Source organism: Cydia pomonella, chromosome 1 (assembly GCF_033807575.1).
Source record: "Cydia pomonella isolate Wapato2018A chromosome 1, ilCydPomo1, whole genome shotgun sequence".
NCBI lineage: Eukaryota > Metazoa > Arthropoda > Insecta > Lepidoptera > Tortricidae > Cydia > Cydia pomonella.
The window spans coordinates 22,376,227-22,398,093 of record NC_084703.1 but is presented as its reverse complement, the minus strand read 5'-3'; the positions used below and the strand labels follow the sequence as shown (position 1 = coordinate 22,398,093).

At 35.7% G+C, this 21,867-nt stretch overlaps 1 protein-coding gene across 1 annotated transcript in view; it reads right to left on the bottom strand.

Annotated features, from left to right (window-relative positions):
* Positions 1-12,620: 12,620 nt before the first annotated feature.
* The window catches only part of LOC133527249 (dual specificity calcium/calmodulin-dependent 3',5'-cyclic nucleotide phosphodiesterase 1C-like), a 62,991-nt gene continuing 53,744 nt past the window's right edge, over positions 12,621-21,867 (bottom strand). The window contains exons 10-11 of the mRNA XM_061864171.1: positions 21,025-21,314; positions 12,621-16,942 (exon numbers count right to left, since the gene is read on the bottom strand). Coding sequence (XP_061720155.1) covers positions 16,916-16,942; positions 21,025-21,314 — 317 coding nt within the window. The 3' untranslated portion in view covers positions 12,621-16,915. The remainder of the gene's footprint in view (positions 16,943-21,024; positions 21,315-21,867) is intronic.

Genomic DNA, 21,867 nt, shown 5'->3' with positions numbered 1-21,867 from the left:
CCATTAATAAATAAATATAAATTGCAATTAACTTTCATTTGCATTAACATCAATTGCTTCACAAACCATTAAAAATTAAATAAATTATTAATGAAAATTAATACGTGATTAATAATTAACAATTAAAGAGAATAAATATCGTAATTTTATAAAAGGCGTCCAAGGGATTAAAAAGGTCTGCAAGACTGAACTTATATAAGTTTTGAGTATATATTACTCATCCTCCTGATGAACCCTGGCAGTGCCTAATGGAACTCAGGTTTGATGCAACATAGACACACGCTGTTTTGGTCATCTGACTCGTCTTGATGAGCACTTGGAACAGGAGTATCCAAGATAGAGCTGATGCTGAACCCTTGCAGTATCTAATGGAACTCAGGTTTGGTGCAACATAGGAACACGCTGTTTTGGTCATCGGACTCGTCCTGATGAGCACTTGGAAGAGCAGTATCCAAGATAGAGCTGATAGAGGGTTCACCCTGGCAGTAGGTACCTAGTGGAACGCAGGTTTGGTGCAACATAGGTACACGCTGTTTTGGTCATCCGACACGTCTCTATGAGCATTTGGAAGAGCAGTATCCAAGGTACCAAAACAGCGTGTGCCTATGTTGCACCATACCTGAGTTCCACTAGGTACTGCCTGGATTCAGCATCAGCTCTATCTTGGATACTGTTTTTGCAAGTGCTCATCAAAACGAGTTGAATGAACAAAACAACGTGTGTCTATGATGCACCAAACCTGAGTTCCACTATGTACTGCCAGGGTTCAGCATCAGCTCTATTTTAGATTTTGCTCTTCCAAGTGCTCATCAAGACGAGTCAGATGACCAAAACAGCGTGTGTCTATGTTGCATCAAACCTGTGTTCCACTAGATACTGCCAGGGTACAGCATCAGCTCGATCTTGGATAACCCTGGGGTTCAGGGTCATTTTTTTGAGTCTCATTTTAAAACATCACGATCTTATAATTCACTGAAGCTTGTATTCATTTGCTTTCAAGTAATAGTAACATTAATTATTTACGAAATTATTGTATTCCGTTAAACGTTAATGAAATTGAGAGGAATTGTAATTAATTTAATTTTAACATAATATTTTTTTTATTCTAATTAACCTTATCTCTAATCAACCTTAATGCAATTGACTAATTGCGGAATTAATGGTTAATGCAATTGGTTAATGGTTAATTAGAATTAACAATTACGGCCAACACTGATGGCCGGTTTGTGCGTGAGGAAATCGCATCGCGCGTACGTGCTCGCTCGCTCGCTCTGTGTGGACCCGCCTAATAGCAAAAAGGTAGTGGCAAAAAAAGTTCAAACGTCATTCACCGTTCATAACATAATAGACGCCCGAAATAAGTCAGACCGCATCGTTCCAAAACACCCTACGAGCATTAATTTAATTAATATGAAAAAAAAAGTTTAAAATTTGTTATAAAACACCATATTTTACTTATTATATTGTACAATCAAAATAATGAACTTATACTATAATTCTTTTTTACCAAAACCGTGGTCGACTGAACTGACAGTTAATGTTCGTTATTTCTATATTATTTTATTGATATTTCTTTCGTATTGTTTTATTGTGTAATTAAACTTAATTGTTAGAATACCTTAACAAAACATGAGTGAAATAATGATGAAGAAGGATTGCATATTTTCGGGTTGTATTTTTACCTTCCAAAAAATATATTCTCATTGCTGAGGTGAAAAGTCTTGTGTACTACACGAGATTAAAGTTATTTACATCTCGTGCGCTTTGAGGCCCTTACTACACTCAAGCAGGGATCGGAAACCGGTATTTTTTGTATGGGAACGAAAACGGTATTTTTTCGTTCTTTGTTAATTATTTCATTCCTAATCGGGCAATCTAATAATACGAAGTCGTTATCTAAAAACACAACTGAGTCCTACATTTTGAGTATAAAATAAACCGAAATATATGGTTATTTCGTTGTTTTTGCAAAAAACCGGTTCCGATCCCTGCACTCAAGATTCTAAATTAGAATTATTATAGAATCCTTCGTTTGGGATCCAAAATAAGCACTCCAAGAAATATCAAACTTTGCTCTCTTTTTGTACAGATAACTATTCCTACAGGATTAACGTCAATAGATATTTCAATTGAGTGTTATTATTATTATTCTCAACATTTAATATGTTTTTTACATTGGTAAAGGATTCTGCTGCCTTTTTGATTTCTTTAATTGTTATAGCCAATTTACCGTTGGTTTTATATTTTTTCCTTTAAAATGTTATCAAAACATAAAAAAAACAAATACAAAATATGAAACAATTTAGAACATACCTAGGTATAGTAATTAAACTTAAATGCCTCTCTTGGCTTACTCCGCTAATCGGCCTATTGTTATATCAATTTGTACGAACAAAGCGACCACAAATATAGGTAAGAACGAATTATTTAATTAAGAAAAAGATATAGGGACCGTCTTAAACATATTACACACATAATTATGTGATATTCTTGGAAGAGCCAAAACTTCTACCGTATCTAATGAGATATAGCAGATATCCAAGGGTGATAGGTAAATCAAAGCAAACGCATTCGATGGATCGATTTAAATTATTGTAAGAAATTTATTAACATTTTGCTGAAGATTTTTGATGGTATTTCGAGGTATTTGTGACCGCTGTGCACCTACAGAGCTATTGATAACAGACGCTTCTGTAAAGTATTATAGAATAACAAAATTGAACATTATTCCAGTTAACAATTGATATCCATATCTACTATTTTTGGTAACTCGGCAATATTCAGTGCCATACTAAGAGACATGCGGATAAGCATAACGCTATTAACCAAGGATGATGTTAGCGTTGTTAATCGGCGGGGGCAATACGTAATATAAGTATGACTTATATAGGGTAGTTTTTATCCGAGTGGGGCAGTGAGGGAATATCAGAAATAAGATAATAGAATAGCTCATTGTAAAAGAGATAAGTACTTAAATATGATCTTGACAGTTATGAGGATGTTTTTGAAGTTTTTTTACTTATTATAAATGTTAACTGGATTACAAAAACTGAAAAACAGGAAGTCATTTCCAAAATTAATACCTATTCTAAACCTAAACTACATGGACTGACAAAATTTGTCATCTCTAGTCAGTAGTCTATATACATTTGAGACCAGTACCCCTAGTGTAAATAATTTCGATTTCGAAACGTGACGTACGCGTTTGCGTTAAGTCTCATTTTGTATGGGTTTTTGAACAGCGCGCCAAGCGGGACGTTTTGGAAAGTCAAAAATCTCATACAAAATGACACTTAACGCAAACGCGTACGTCACGTTTCGCTGTCGAAAATATTTACACTAGGGGTACAGTACCCCTAGTGTAAATAAATTCGATTTCCAAACGTGACGTACGCGTTTGCGTTTAGTCTCATTTTGTATTGGATTTCGAAAGAGCGCGCCAAGCGGGACGTTTTGGAACCTCAAAATCCTATACAAAATGAGACTTAACGCAAACGCGTTCGTCACGTTATGATGTCGATCAAAGTTACACTAGGGGTACAGTACCCCTAGTGTAAATATTTTCGACAGCGAAACGTGACGTACGCGTTTGCGTTAAGTGTCATTTTGTATGAGATTTTAGACTTTCCTAAACGTCCCGCTTGGCGCGCTGTTTAAAAACCCATACAAAATGAGACTTAACGCAAACGCGTACGTCACGTTTCGCTATCGACTAAATTTACACTAGGGGTACTGAACGAAACCGCCGAAACGTCCCACTTTATCGCTTGCCATAAGGACGAGATTTGCTTGTATCTTTATACGAATAACCTGTCAAGGCGTCCTTATGGCAAGCGACAAAGTGAGACGGTTTGCCGGTTTTCGCCAATTTTAATATGAAAAATCTTCTATATCACTGCCGCATTTTGGATTAGATACCCCGTACATGTAGGATAGTAATAATCTGAATAAAACGCAATCAATGGACATTAGCCGGCCCGATTTTCTTTACGTTACTTTACTGCTTAAACCAGATGTCTGCCAGTACGGCAACAGAACACAACGACGTGACGTAGAAAAAACTTACAATAATTCATTTCATTAATAAATAAAGTTAGTCGCGTAACCGTTTACTTATCATTGTAATATCCCTTAACACTTTAGTGTACTTTGAAAGTAGTCGAATTTCTGTTGACTAGGAATTATGTATTAGGATTATTTTTATAATGATTTTGTCTTTTCATTTTGTTTTATGACACACTTATTTCTTTAAATGTGTGTTACTGGACAGCGCTCAAATCTTGCAGGTATAGTTGTGCCATTCTCGAGAACATTCCCCATATTAAACTGAGAACCTTGCAGATGACAACCTGACTTGAGTGCTATTTAGTTCAGTATATTAAGTGTAATATTTTGCTGTCGCCATACCGAATAGTATTTTGTCATGGCACGTCACTTGAACATCTCTAATTAATGATAAGATAACGTACGATAATTGTTGTTTGAAAGTAGATTTGATTATACAATTTTTGCCATTCTGGAAATCTCCAGGACAATTAAATGAATATTAATACAACGTGTTTAACGATGCACCGAGTCCAAAATGTACATATAATAATTAAAATTAACTACCCAACTACTGCTGTAACTGCTCTCCAGGACTCGAAGTGGGGTGTCAAAACCGCTAAGAAGTGGGACTGGTCTGGGTAAAATCGGCTTTGCAGTGGAACATAAGACGCAAATATACCCACAATGTGGATGTACACTACTTACCTATATAGTGCTAAAATCATAACCCTTCCGTTACTAAGTTGGGTAAAAAAAGTAAACGCGCCTGAACAACAAATATAGGTAGGTATCCTATCGTAAACGTATCGTATTGTGGTTTTCGTTCAAAGACGAAATCTAGATGTTACGGTTATATAAATGCGTGACTTACCATGACAACACACCAATACCTAATAGTAATCTTATCCCGTTATACCGTGCTCTTTACTTAGGTGAACATAAGTTGTATCGAACGCCATTTTGTTTGTGTTTTTGTATCAATTTTTGTCTCATACATCTAGTAGCCCTTCTACGTAAGCTTGTAACTTGTAAAACAAAAGAAAGTTGATTTAATTCTTTTCTTTCTTTTAATATAAGGTGTTAGAAAAAAAAACTTTTGCCTAAATATGATCAGCAGGGCTATGATGGCCGATTTTTTATCATCTGTCATCATGCCTGTCACGTTCTAGCAAATATGTAAGTGCGAAAGTGACGCAAGACATGACAAGTGATAAAAATGCGACCATGATACCGCCGCAGAAGTTATAAGGTAGACCACGGGCGAGGAGCATATTTCGTTAGACATCGCCTCCCGGCTGATACTTTGTCAGATGATAGTTTAGATGCTATTTTAAATAAGAAAACCGTGAGCCGGTTGTATCGCGGTGGAAAGACCATCAGCTGTAAAATGAACATGTAAAAAATACGCGACTTACCACTTTGTCCGCAGAGTATATATGCGTAATGTGTAAATTGCGTAATCCGTTTATGGCGTTTCAGGCGTTTCACCTGATGAAATGCTACATGCAAAGTTTTATGATTTGTTATTGCTATCATAAAAAAAGTAAAGCGGTTATTTTTTACATGATCATGCGACCAGCTGACATTCTGACCACTGCGATACAACCGGCTGACAATTAAAAAAAATTAACAATAGCATCTGAACTATCATCTGACAAAGTAGCAAACGGGAGACGATGACAATTTATTTTATGTGTTCCGGTGGCAGCCATTCCTCAATCCACCAACGGAGCGGCAGCTGACGTCCACGAGGGTTCATCATACATAACCGTTAACCACTACACGTATTTTCGCCCGGGATGCGATTGGTCATGGAAATCTGTTCCTGGCTTGCGGTCTAAGAGTTCGTAAAACGGGCGCCTGGCATATATACTACACGTTTGCAATAATAAACACCGATTTGCAAGACCGCAGGGATCCCATGAGTGACCACTACAAATTGGTATAGTAAGTGACAGATAAGTAGGTACAGTCAGCGTCAAATACTTTGTAGCAGTCAAAGTGGCCAAATAGTTCGGTACACCATACTAAATATATGGTGTACCGAACTATTTGGCTACTTTGGTTGCTACAAAGTATTTGACGCTGACTGTACACCGGAACAAACTAAGCGACTCTAGCGAAAATTCGACCAGTCTTGAAGTAGATACAGATATTTTTGATAGTCTACTACAAAATCGTTAGTAAACTTTTCAAAATACAAAGGGCCAACATTTTCAACATGAAGGAGCTATAAGAACAGGTATAATAGATGTATACAAGATTAATACTCATTTCAATATACTTAGAAACATTATAAATAAGTCACGAAGTGATACAAGGTGACTATAATACCTACGACGACTACTACTGTTCATATTGCTACAAGAATTCATTTGTTTATATAATGCGCCGCTGGTGTTATAACATAATAAGAATAATGTTAGAGCACATTAAAGCATAGTTCATATAGAATTGGTACGAAATAGAAGATTGTTATTTTTTTAAGTAAATAAAATAAGGTAGTTATGAATGGTGAATTTTAAATAGTAATGTAGCTTATTGTTGTTGTGTGTAGTTTTCAAATATGTATAAATTAAAAAAAAAATCTGTTATGTAAATAATTACTAACTGTTTTCATAATGGACCCCCGTCATTTTCTGCACAACACTTTTGTCGACATTTTTGTCGTGTTGATTTCTTGTAGATCGCAATGAATTGATACCCTGGACAATTTGAATAGTCTTGTTTATTTATTTTTTTCATGACTGCCCAGTAGTTTTTGATATATTGAAATTGGGGGCAATTCCAAGGTTTCATCTCGCGGGGTATGTAATTGGCCTGATTATTAGCATACCATGCCAAAACTTTTTTTCAGTAGTGGCAGCTGGCTAAATCTGGCCAACATTTCACAGGACCGTTATGGGTTCTAATAAATGCCAATACTCATTTCTCTAAGCACTATTTAATATAAAGGTCCGACCTCATTGTTGACTATGTTATAAAACTTTTCGTCTTACAGCCGCAATTATAAATTCCTTGCCATATCGTATGTTTTTTGCGAACTTGTCAAGTTTCACGAACTTATATTTTTCGGGTACATTACCTCTATTATTGGCCATATAAATTTCGAACCGAGTAGTTGATTAAAATCGAGTTTTACATACGTCTTGTCGTCCAACAACAAGCAACTTTCGAATTTTGTCAATACTGGGTCGTACAATAGTGGAGCTAGTGTTTTAGCTTGTCGGATCTGTTTAACAGTCCGATTTGGCTGATTTATTGCTCGATAGCTCTTATAGCCACCTCTGAGGTGAATCATCTTTATCTTTCTAGGAGTTTCTTTGAATTTTTGGGATAAATCGTAATAAGACCGTCCTGAATTTTGTTTGAGTGACCTTGCGACTTTTTTCCCAAAATCTTGTTATTTGTCCCAGACGTTTTATGACCCTACAAATACTAGCTTTTAGCATCTTAAGCGACTTAGCTGTCTTTGTCCGAGATCGATAAGAATTTTCGAAGTATTTGTGCACGATCAATCTTCTGTTCTCAATTTTCATGGTCGAAAACTTTAAAATGCATAAAGCTAACAATAATATTTTCACCATTAATACTTTGAAGGTTGGTGATTGAACTGTAACTGTCAATTTTTTTCCCGACATGGAATTATTATTTTTTAAACATTGCTAATTATGTGCCAATTCTATATGAACTAAGCTTTAGGTAAGCTGTTGTCTTCCAATTTACTCCAGGCTAAAAACTAATTCGTGCATATAATATGCATTGGCCAATATATAAATACCTACATCAGTAAAGCCTATGTATTTATTTATACATTGTGCTTACAGTTGTGCTTGCAGACATAATTGAAAATAAAAATCGCATTCTATATTTTACCTTGTACCACATTTTATCAGTCGAGCACTGACTGAGCATTTTAAACCACACATTAAGAGTAAAGTGAACACGACTGCTTCTCCATACAAACATGGTCCCCATTTGCCTTTCTCTCTCGATATTAACATTATGGAAAATATTTTTACACAATTTGAGTTTTTTAATCGTATTTTTTTTAATAAGAGTTAAGAAGTTCCAAAAATAGGTACAGTCAGACCAAGACAAGTCTGCAACGATTTTAATAGCACCGCAGTGCATGTATTATTTATACGTCATAATTTCATAGAAGTTAGACGTTTGAAATATCACTTGCACAGTGTGTGCTATCAAAATCGTTACAGACTTGTCTTGGTCTGACTCTTAAGTTCGTAATTTTTTTTCGCTCTATCTAACTGTGTAAAAATATTTTCCATAATATCCAGAGAATAAAAACGGGGACTCCGTTTGTATATGGAGACGCGGTCGTCCACTTTCCTCTTAAGTGAGGATGCAACTTTTGAGCACTATGTTTTCGTATTGATCTAACTTGTGGCGTTGAAGTCTCTCATATCAACACCTTATTTACAATGTACCCACTAAATTATATAGATACTTACACTTACTTTATAAACAAGATATGCCAGCAAATTATAAGTTATCAAATAAGTATTTCTAATTATTCCCTAAAAGACTGAAGTAAAATTATTTTTAGAAAATGAACTTATCACTGACAATTTAGGAATATCTTTTAATTTTAATATGCCACTCATTTTCTAGCACGTCCCATTATTATGAATATGTATTATGATTAGTTTTAGATTAATCGGACACTAATTTCAGCCCCAGGGACGCTGTCATTGAGTAATCTTACTTTCCAAGTAGTTGCACCGAATGATATTGTGATATTTATTATGTATGCTCAATTGCTCATATACATATAAAAACTTTAAATAATAAGTAAAAATATAGTAAACCGTTAAATAAACAGTAGCATCACACTAAGGGTATGTAAATCATATTGTTGAAAGTTAGAACTTGTGCCCATAATACAGATCAAACTAAATTAAATCTTGACAAAGATTTACATACCTATTTACAGTAAGTACCACGGACTGCAACTAAACGGCATACATTTAAATGAAGTAAAGGGGTGGTTTAAGAAAATACTACACGCCGTTGTTTATACATACTTCGGTACGTCTGTCAGACCCATTTTAGTTAACAATCTGTTATATTCGTTTGTCCTGTTACTCTTATTTTGAAATGGTTTTTGGGAAAGTTATGAAGTTTATGAACGAAGGTTAACCCTTTATCGTGTTTTTAAGCGTGATAAACTCGCTCAACACAGGTCTGCTGTATGCGACGATAAAAAAGCTTACACTGCTTTGATTGAACGCTCCTTTATATTAAAGGAGGTTTGGACTAGATTAAGGATGCTGTTTAGCAATAATGTGTCAATTCACATTAATTTTGCAACAGTTGTCAACTTTAAGATATTATTGCTTAACAGCATCCTATTGAAATAAACAATGTTTCATAGACTTCATGCGGTAATAACATTATTATTTCTTTACCAATCTTGTTGGGAAACCTTTAAAGTTTTATAGTACACCACTAGATTAGTCGTCAATATAATTTTGAAAATGTCATCTAAGTATCGTAATTGTAACTAATACTGAGGTTTGTTTTACAATCTTAACCAAAACAGACAATGAACTTTAATTGGCAGAAGTAGATAAACAGAACAGGACATCAAAATGATTTACACACCCTTTATGTTGCAGTAGGTACGAGCTTGTGCAAATCACGTTGGACACCTCGCCCGTTTGGCTACTTCTGCTCCTGACTGTACCATAGTACAATGTACGCCCATTAGGAGCAACTAAATTAGTTTATCTTAATAGTACTTAAACAACTATGACTTCAACTTTATTATAGTATAAAGTTATTGATTATGAGACTCTTCCTTCTCTTTAACTTAATCGCATTACAAATTTTAAAGCGCAAAACTGAGCGCGAAATGTTTCATCCTCCTTTTTGGTATATAATCTTAACAAAATATTATGATTTTACTTTAAAAACAACATTCACTGAGAAAACAAAACAATAAACTTAAATAAGAGTAATTGTGAACTTAATACTGAACAGTTGATGTTCGTGAAATGTTGAGACAATATTATGGCAAATAAATAACATTAATACATCTTACAGATACAATTTAAGAAAGAATAAAATTCATTGTGATGAAAATTCATAGAAATAATTTGTACTAAGGTGTTTAAAAAAACTAGTGACTTCTGATGTTGCCAAACAACCAATGTAACAAGTTACAAGTAATCATAACAATTTTAATACATAGGTACCTACAAATATAATTATAACGTAAGATTATTCTACTATCTAATAACTTCATACACTCCATTAGGAATTATCATTTACTGACGCAAAAATATAACAATACCTACTAATCCTGGCATTACCACAATTAATTAACAAACTTGATAAAAGCAGATAAATAAAATGGATACAAGTCAATTAATTTAAAGCATAAAAATGACAACGAATAACAGTTATTATATCGTAAATTTAATCAACTATGGTAGATATTTTTGACGTGAAACGTAAGGTGAACCCGTAGACGATCTTGGTTCAAAAACCAGATGTAACGAAAAGTATTAAGGCGCAATGGCTTATATCCCTGTAACTATATTACCTATATGTATAGTTTTGATATCAGTGTATACATGAAGTAGCCATTATTCGGAAATACCTGTTCCGGACGCATTCGGAGCTAAAATGGCGCATATTTGCAGTGTTTATTTAGTAATTACTCATCAGTCCATTAACCGATTTCAATTAAGCTAGTGTCATTTGATAGATCTTATTCCATTTTATTGAAATATTATAAAAATTAAGTACACGGAAACATAGAAATATTTTTTAAAGAAATTTTACTACTGCTCTTGTTAGGTTATCCCCACTAGTTACCACGAAGTTGTTACCAGTGGTAACTACTAGGAATAGTTTTCTTACCTTTTACCACCAACTCGGTTTGTTAGTAACTACTGGGATTTTTTTCCCAATAGTTACCACTGGTAAAAGGTGGGATTTTATTTCCCAGTAGTTACCACCAACATTTTGTTAAAGTTCAAATCTAATAAAAACAGTAGGTATAGTATAAATATGACAACATAAATAAAAATGATATTACTATTACAGAGGCCGGGAAATGGCAATTCGTTAATGAGTTTCGATTGTTTTAAAAGTTAAAGGCACAACTCAAACTGTCGTTCAATTCAGTCAAACTATCTCTATACCAAATTTCAACAAAATCGGTTTAGCGGTTTAGGCATTAAGTAGACGTTTTTTTTTTGTTTGTACTTTGGAATGGTGTCAATGTGATGCCATAAATGAATTTAGCACCCCCGATTAATACAAAAAAATGATACCAAACACGGCTTAGCAACTTCAGTGATGTATTTATCAAGTTAAAATTGAGAGCCCTAAATAAACTTTCAAGAGCCGATATCTTAAAAACTATACAAGACATTGAAAAACTTGACTATATAAAACTTAAAATAAATTTAAAAGTGGAAAAATTACTGTCTTGGGTGAGACTTGAACTCACGGCCTCTGGATCGATCCAGATCCAGAAGCCGTGAGTTCAAGTCTCACCCAAGACAGTAATTTTTCCACTTTTAAATTTATTCTAAGCTTAATAGCATCGTTCGCAGATGTTTCTGCTTGTTAAAAAAATATTTAACTAAAACTTGTAACAAATTTCATAAACTTTTATTTTGTATAAGCGGCCATGCCGCTAAGACGCATAGTTTCGAAGATAAAATCTTAAAACCAAAAAATGGGACCTTCAAACCCTCCCGGGCTCAAGGGCTACGGCCGGGAACTTTTGATATGTTCACCTCCTAACTAGTCCAAACAAAGTTACGAAGTCAAAAATTGTGTTCCATAAATTCCCCTGTATACATTTTTTTTGAGCATTTGTTGTCTGGCCTACAGGACAATAATGGTTTGATTTTTTTAATTTGAGTTAGACCATAAAGAATTCCTGTACTATTGTTGCTACAATAAGGTGAACATTTCCGAGCACATTGCATAAAAGTCTATTTATATTTTTAATCACTTTCAAGGCAGTTTACTAAAAGACTAGTCGACTTTATTTACAGAATTATTTGTTGAAGTACTCTATAAATATAGATACTAGGTATTTATACTGTTTTTATTACTATTGAACGCTAACAAAATTTTAGTGGTAACTAATGAAAATAATCCCTCTTGTTTGAGGCCAACGTGTCCGAAAATTAATGCACTAAACTGATGCAAAACAAGTCAGATAGTAAGATAAAGCAATAAAGATTCTTTACAATCCACTTTAACCCTAGTAGAACAAGTTTATCTCCTCAAATAATGCATTAGAAGTATTAGAATCAATGACCGCGGCGGCGCTATTGCGGGTTAGAACGTTACGACGGCCTGGCAATCTGGAGTTTATTAGACCTATTTGCTAATTACTATCGGTGTCGAGTACTTATTGCTGTAAATACTCTATATCTATCCACGTAATTTTGTTCTATAATTTAATAAAGAACGAAGTAATAACTCGAAAATATACTTATTGATCTCATAGGCGACTCTGTAGTTATGTCCAGTATACCTACCACGAAATTAGTACATAATCTCCCATCAAATGATATGTTCAATTGTTCATTTAGTTGTGAAAATGAAAATCTTTATTGATAACAACTGTTACAATATCGGTTATAAATAGGTCTAGTATATGTTGTGCTGTTATTTTTAATCCATATGTCGTAAATGAAATAACTATTCAAAATGTCAATATATCATTAATATAATCGATACAATATAAAAATGTCACGCACTAATCTGCATTAAATTATTAAATCACAAGTGGAATGTCAAAAAACTCGATATAATCATAGAACATCTTCGTAAGAACCCACTTTTCTAGTTTAGGGTTGAATCCTTCAGTAGAAGTGCATTTCTTGTAATCGGGTAATCGATTGTAGACTGAAGCTCCGAAACAATAGACCGACTTTGCTAATGTGTGGCGCTCTGCTACCAGCCGGTCTCTGTGCTTGTTACTACGCAGTGGATATCTAGAGTCCGTACCCCTGCGTTTGAACCGATCTCGATTGGTGTGTGTGAACACCGCTTCCTGCTGTATTAGTATACAATACAGGATAGGGGTAGAATTTGGAACTCAAGAAATAGCTTCCGGGCTGGAGCGTCGTTTGGTTTGCCTGCCATACCGCGGAGTGCTCGCTTTTGAATTGAAAAAAACGCAATACCAGTCCGCGACATGGGCCCGAAGCTCCACACCGTACGTCAACACCGAGCTTTTAGTAGAGGAGATAATATATAGTCTTTGGGGTCATAATAATTCCTAAAAAGACGGGGTTTGATGTTCTTAGTTCTTTGTGTGTATCTTTTTGACATACTAAAAGTATAGAAAAATCGAAGTGTGCAAAACGCGTTTTTTACACCGCCACAAATTTCATAATTTGTAAAATTGAAAAAAATAAAAATAATTGTGTATGTAAATTACAGGAAATTACATGCCGAAAATGGTTGACGTGATTTTATAAAATAAAATAATATAACAAAATTGGTGACTGAGAAACTGAAAGATTTTTGAATGTATGAAATTATCTTCTACATTGTGTGCTGCTGGCAGACTGTAACTAACCCGTCCGTCTCGAGTCTCTGAAACAGCTCCTGCATATTCTCCACAAATGTCGCTAAAAGGGCAGTGTCATCGGCATCGTCAAGTGAAAAATATTCCGGAGTTCCCATCTCGCGCAACACAGCCGACAACTTGTCCCACTGCATGCAGTCAAAGGGTGTAGTGTATGAAACACGAGACAACTGGGCAAGTAAATACTGTTCTCGACTTGGCGGATGTTGAGAAGCTGCTCGCTGGTGCCCTTTGCTTTAACGAAGCCAGCTTGTTCCTGTGGTATCTGGCTCCTGAGAAAATGGTTGAGCCGCTGGTTAATTATATGTAAAAGGATCTTACGTGCGTGGGAGATCAGCGCGATGGCTCTATAATTGCCGCATGTCTTGGTATTTAGATCCTTTTTTGTGTAAGGGGATGACACTGATTCTGTCCATTCCGTCGGAAATTTCCAAGATCTCCACATCACATTACATATTTCCGCCATAAGTGTTGTTCCTGCTTCTCCCATGTTGCCCCATGGAACATGGGTATATATGGTATTCCTGCCGAACTCGGCACGCCTTCCACTTCCGAACGAAGGATCACGGATAGTTTCAGTACTCCCTGTAAGTATCATACAGTGCTGCGCAGTATCGCTTTTAGCGCTCCAAAACCTGCGATATGTCTGTCAGGACATTCCCGGTTTCTTCTTCAATGGCACAGGTTCTAAAGCTTCCCAGCTAGCTCCCTCACTTTACAAAACAAGTCCCTAGTTTCGCTACATACCTATTTTATGTTGCTCAAGCTCTATGCAAACGTTGTTGATGTTCATTGTAGTACTGACATCTTCTTTGGCCTTTGCGACTGAGCTCCATGTACCGTTGCTGACCCGCAGCTGAACTTGTGCCTGTCTCTTTAGATATGACATTGTTATTGATATGACATATGACATGTGTCTTAAATATAACATTGCTGAAATTTATACGTCATTTGTATTACAAAATGCAATTCGCTTAATTAAAATTATGATTTTGGACACTGCAGAAGCTTTCATTTTTTCTTCCACCATTTTATAATTTATTTTTATTTTCAAAAATAAATCAACGCCATAACCTTTTTCACCATGTTATTCCCTATTATTTGATACCACACACGATTTTTAATATTATTTGAAAATTTTTGGCGGTTATATAAACACTTATACTGTTCTATATTTTTAGTATGTAAAAAGACACAAACATTGAACTAGAAAAATAAAAGCCCTGCTTTGTAGTAATTAGTATGACGTATCCGCCTACAAATTTTCATACAACTCCTGTGCTATTTATCGGCAGTGCGCGCCAGACGGCGCAGTGCGAAACAGACGCGGCCAAGCTGATTACACACCTCGTCTATGTGCATCTCCTTGTTGGTCATTATGACCGAAAAGACAGCTAATTTGATAAAGATAGTTAATCTTTAATGATAGAATTTACGATATTTTTATACAAATTACTAAAAATTTAAATACGTCAAGTGTCCGAGAGACGCGACGTTTGTGACTAAACATAGAACAATAGTACGAGTGTCTAAATGCAAAGGTCAAAGGTTACACTGATAGGTCGGGCGAAACCAGACGTTCAAAGTACGCGAAGCGTCCGTCTTACATACAAAGTGCCAGGGTAAGCTTTGCACGCTCTGACACTGTAGGTACACCGTTACACTGCACGCCCTTCACACTGTAAGCTTTGTGTGCTCTGACATACAGGGCGAATGCGCCGCTCTTCACACTGTGCGAGTACTACACAGTATACTGTTTTGTCTGAGCATTTTCCTAGATGCTTACAGTAGCTCCCGTAGGTTTCGAGCCTTCAGCTCTAAGCGGCCTATGCAATAACTTTCCACGCCACGTTTCACGTCAAACCATTGCGGCTGTGTTCCCGATACAGCCTAACCAATTTTTTTTCATACATGAGGCGGGTTGTCTTTCCAGTTCAATATATAATATTTATAACCTTATAATGGTACATAAACACAATAAAATAATAATAATACTGAAACTAAAACAGACAAGGCCAAATAGTTCGAATGAATATGAGAGATACGCATGTAAAATTTTAAATAACCAATCCAACAGTGGTGGGGCGTCTGTAGAACTCAATTCCTTTAGGCTTAGTTAATTTGAGACAGTAAACACCCTATCCTAAAGATTTTTAAGAAAAAGCACTCAAAGCAGCACAAAAACGTAGTCCGGCTCGTCAAATGGATATACATGACGCACCGCCACTGCAATCCAATCACATTACTTTACTCGGTCCTACAAATAGAACGTTAGTTTATTGCAACTTCCATGTCGAGCAAACGGTATTTTGATTAATACATTTAAAAAAAAATTATACGAATTACTTTTGAGTTGTTTTTGATCACAACAATCCGTTTTGTATCAAAACATGAAATACGAGCTAACATAAGATTATCGTGGTAAGACCCCCTTTACAATTATATTTAATACATATTGCATTTTGACTTTATTACAACACAAGGACTTTGGTTACATATGAGCGACAAATCTTATCGACTAAGCGCACCATGGCAGTATTTAGTCAAATGTCGTATGTACTTGCTCAACAGTAGGTATGTAAGCAAAACGATTATGAAAGCGGAAACGGATGTTCTATTGTATTATCAAGTATGAGGCAGTCGGAAACTAAAAAAAGCTCCGCCAGATTCCCGTCACAATATAGTTATAATATTGCCATAGTACCTATACTGAGTCACCTGGTTCAATAGATTCTGTAGGAGGATAGCAAAGGGACGTTATTATGCGTGAGCCATCAGGAGCATAGACAATTACGATCACCAAAACAAATAAATAATCCAGAAATGGCTGTATCTTAAAGTTTCAGACTACAAATGAAAATATTATATAAAGAAATCTATACATGACTGCAATACTGTTTAAAATTATTTTGATGTTGATGTTGCATGTAAAAGCTGTCAACATGTGAACATACCAAACGACACATTGTTTAAAAATACGCAATGAGGCTATATTAAAAGACATCGTACCATAAGAATAATACGATGCATATAAAAACACATTCGATCCCATAATTTGTATATCTAACCATTTCATTCGCACGGCTGCAAATCCAAAGTAAAGTGTTTTATGCTTACAATTTACCATTCTTAATGCATTTTCAGCAAACAGTGTCCACTCAACAGACACACATTGCTTTCTGAAATTAAACAGCCAACACCTCGATTTTGCGGTAAAGTCTTACAAATCAATATTTTCAGCATAAACCAATCACATGATTTTGATTTGGATTCCGACAGTTACAAAGCTTCAGTAGGGCGAAACATCTGTAAAGAAAAAAAAACTTCATTTATTTCTTCAGGCCTAAAGACAGAAAAAAAATACTGACTTCGCAACTAGTTTTTAATGTCATTTCTTATTATTTACAGCTTTAGTGCGTCTCATAATAAAGAGAATAAGCCCCGAGACATAAAAACTTGCCGTGGAAGAGTTCCATTCTGGTCTTCATGAGCAATTCCATTTCACCATATAGGAGTATTTAAATGCATATGCTTGGTTTTTAGATTTAAAAAAAAGCTATAAGTTTGGTAATAAGAGTTGACTCCTCAACTCTTATTACCAAACTTATAGCTTTTTTTTCCCTCAATTCCTTATGGAATCTATCAACAGAACTCAACCTTCACTAAAATGTTGCTTAACCTAACCTAACTTCCTTAGTAAACATAACGAGGAGAACAAATAGCCAGACGTAAAATATCCATCGTTGAAGAGTTCCGTTCTGGTCTTTATCAGCAGTGTCACTTCATCAAATGTGACTTATTTAATGTAAATGCTTGATTTGTTGAAGAAAACATAAAATAACATTTGAGGAGTTCCCTCGATTCCTCATGGATCCCATCATCAGAACTGGATTTTGACAAAAATGGGACCAATCTGTATGTATACATTCAATTAATTAATTTTAAAAATCGGTAGAGAAATGACGGAGTTCTGATGTAACAAACTTAAAAAAACACACACTACTGACTCGCGAACCTCAGCCTTTTCAAATCTTGAGGTCGGTTGAAAATTATGGCTAATTGGTGATTTTTGACGGATACACTCTTTCATTGTTTCATCACCAACGACGTGCTTTTTTTGTAGTTTTTTTTTAGTAGCAGATTATCGAGAAGTAAACCTTTAGTTTCTAATTGCGTGGAATTCTGACAGCTGTCATTGTTAATTATTTTTAATATGAAGTTAATAATATTTCTTGCATGAACTCTTATTTAACTAAAAAAAATTAAAGTGGGCAGTTCGCGTGAACAAAATTTTATAACTTTAGACTTATCCGCACGTTCAAACTTTTGAAAGCTGAATGACATGAGCCATGTCGTAAACAATTTTGCAATTTGTTTGAAATGGAGGGTAGATGTAGGGAGAACACTCTCGCGGCACGGTCACGACATCGTGCGGCGGCCATAGGTTGGAGTGGAACACAGCGACCCAACCTTTTGTGCCAACCTATGGCCGCTGCTCGCCGCTGCCTCCGTCGCACGAACGTCGGATTACGTTGAAGCGCTTGATAAAATTCAATCAATTATATTGTTTGCTTTTAGGAAAATACAAATAATGATAACAATTTTAAGTACGTGACTGACACTTTTCATAATAATATCGCAGTGGCATATACTAAAAAGAGGGTACATACGTACCCTCTATACAGAGGATAGCTGGAGCTGCCACGGTATAAACTAATTCACTTCAACATATTTTGTTGTTTAAAACGAAACGAGATATTAAAAGTATACAAATAAAATTTTAGTCCTAAGGTTTACGATATATGAAAATCTTTAGAATGATACCAGTAACAATTATTTTTCACCCCAGAAAAATATCTGATATTTTCTCATGTTAAATGTATTTCCAACGTATTATTTTGGCTTGTAATTTTTACCAAAAATTCAAGGAGTATTATTTTTGCCTGACATCACCAGGAAACGTCAGATATCCACGCCAATTATAAACGAAGGTTTAAGGTGGATAATAACATAAAAAATGCGAAAGATAATGCTGCCGAAGTTAGCCTCCGTCTGTTTCAAGGACTTATTCCACTTACGTCAGATACCACTTAGGTCAGATTTTATTTTTTCATATAACAAAATTTGAGAAATTCCGTATAGGTCAGAAAATCAAAACTGCTGACGTAAGTGGAATGTTTTAATCCCAATTTCGTCAGGTCCAGTTAGGACAGAAGTTTTTTATTGATCACATTTGCGTATCCCCCAATTAGCAAGTCAGCCATGAAAGTGGTCTACCACTTTCGGGTGACTATTACTTGACAATCTTGACATATAGAGTCTTAAGTAGTCGACCACATTTTGTGGCTGGCTGTGGACTGTACATAAAGTCGTCAGTTTATAGGTAAAATTTATTATTTATTATTTGCTGCCTTGCAGTGATACCTAATGATAAGGCAGGCCACATACATTATACACGTATTCCACTGCGAAATTTGGTGATATATAGTAGGTCATTGGAATCCAATTAGGTCAGAGATGACCTAAATGGAACAAAAATTTTTCTGTCCTAAGTGGAAGCTGACGTAAGTGGAATAAGTCGTCAGTTTAGTTTATAGGTAAAATTTATTATTTATTATTTGCTGCCTTGCAGTGATACTTAATGATAAGGCAGGCCACATACATTATACACGTATTCCACTGCGAAATTTGGTGATATATAGTAGGTCATTGGAATCCAATTAGGTCAGAGATGACCTAAATGAAACAAAAAAAAAACTGTCCTAAGTGGAAGCTGACGTAAGTGGAATAAGTCGTTTCAAGATATGTCGATGAGCCACTATTTTTATAGTATTTTATGCAACAGTTGTATAAGGGTCAAAAAATGCGAGTGGCGTGAGTTACAATGTGAGCCGGAGCCGAAGGCGTAGGCGAACATTGTAAAGAAATAGGCCATGAGCATGATTTTTTGACCCACTTATACAACGTTGCATACAATAGTTTTCCTACGAGTCAACAAAAATAAATCTTAATTTAGGTAAACAAAGCAAAATTATATATATATAGCTAACATACGCGAGCCATACCTTGTTACGCGCTCGGCCCACCGTGGCCCGGCCGGTCGGCAACACCTTTTCGTAAGGCCGGCGCCCCACTGCTGCGCACGCTACATCCACGGCCCACCTTTTAATACAAACCGTGGGCAAACCCTCGATATTTTGTATAAGAACGTGGGTCGTGTACATAGCGTGCGCAGCAGTGGGGCGCCGGCCTAACTCATGAGGCCCTGGTACTTGCTCTTTGCAAAATTAAATTTTTGGACAGTATTTTTCTCGATTTTGGCCACAGTAGCCTATGGAGACAAGCAACGCTAAGCGGTCTTCGTAGTCTATGGGTGGTCTTAAGTGTTCGTAGATTGTTTTTACTGCGTGCTTCCCTTTACGTACACAATATGGTCAGTCGTCAGCCTAATCTACAAGACATGATACTAAAAAGAGTGTACAAAATTCCCAAGCCCCCTGTTAAAACTGCTTTTGCTATGAGATTCTCGGCTTATCTCTTTCCGCATTTATACAATAAATTAGTAAAAATCTGCGACATAAGGCACTGTAACTTAACTGAAGCAAAAAGGCATATCCAACCCCTACTACTTTCTTGGAACTATGATGAGTCAGAGGATATTTTAAAATGACTGTAGTAGACGACAATATTCAATTGCGTCTGCTCCCGAAAGATGAATAACTTCTACAGCTACTTTTCTTTTATTTTGTTTTCTCTCACATTTCGTAGTTATACACACGCACATATTCATACATACATACTCACATATATACACACATACCCTCACATAAACACTTTCACTTACATACAACTTACTGAGACCTTTTTAACTGTTTTTGTGCTTAGTTTGATAGTTAGTCATATAATAAAAAATCTTATTTAATTTAGCTTTAACAATAATGTATTCTGTTAAAATGAGAACCGCACCATTTCGATACTTCTCTGAGATTCCCACGTGATAGGCTGAGCCTAGTGTGGGGATCAATGTACTGCTGGTCTTGTAATGCCAAATTCTTGAAATAAATATTATTCTTATTCTTATTCTTATATTACGGGTGTCACATGCGTGTTTCTTACTTATGAAGCAATTGTTTATACTATGCAACCAAATGAACATTTTGTAAGTTGGCAGCAATGCTAAATAGTTTGAAACTGCATTCGTTTTGATTTTGGTAGGTTGGTAGCCATTATAGTGATTTTAAAGCACAAGTGCTGTTATGAGGAATAGACAATATAGACTTTTCTTGAAACCTTTTATGTATGTTCTTATATTCGTGTTACGTTACTGAATATATAAATGGCAGATAACAGTAGAGGAGTAGGAAAAGTTATTTTACAAGCGTCATCACCTCAACGGGCAGCGAACTTCTCCGCGGTAGGTGCGGTATCTTCCTGTCGTGCACGCCGAGCGTGGCCTTGGCCAGCCACTGCTGGCACGTACCAATGGGGCCCGGCTTGCGGCGCCCGCCGTTGATGCTGTGCCGCAACGCGCCGAGCGTGGCTAGCCCGCGCAGCTCCGATGACGCCACCGGAGCGGGCGCCGATCCTCGCCGTCGTGTCCAACAATCTTTGCCGGCTAGAGTCTTTTTTAAAAATTCTGGAATCGTGGTCACTTCTCGCATCTTTTTCTCTTTCGGAGCTGAAATGAATAAACAGTCACTGTATAGAATAACAGTATTTTATCTACACACATATCATAAACCTTCTATGATTCCTTCAAAATCCATAAATAATGGCCAACATTACGATAAACTGTTTTGTTACAATAAATTTCTTATCTGTGAAAATTTTGTAATTGCTTCATTACTTTGGATTTGGTAATAACATTAAAATTTCGAACATCTGTAAAAAAATGAAATGAAATGTCAGTTGCAAACCATTTTGACAAATCTCGCATGCCAATTTGTATCGAACGATACGGAAATAGGCTCCCGAATGTAGTTTGTCTCTGAATAAAATAAAAAAAACATTTACCGCCATTTGACGTAAAGTTTATCTTTTAATTCGTTTTAAGTATAAAATGAATTTGTTTTGTTGTTTATAAACTAAATATAGCAAAAGTTAGTATTTCAGAGACGCTACCACATATCCGCGAGTACCGAGCAACGATGCCCCAATGTTGGCTGTAATTTGGGTTAGTGAATATAAAGAAAAGAAAGAAAGAAAAGAAAGAATAAAAAAGAAAGTTTATA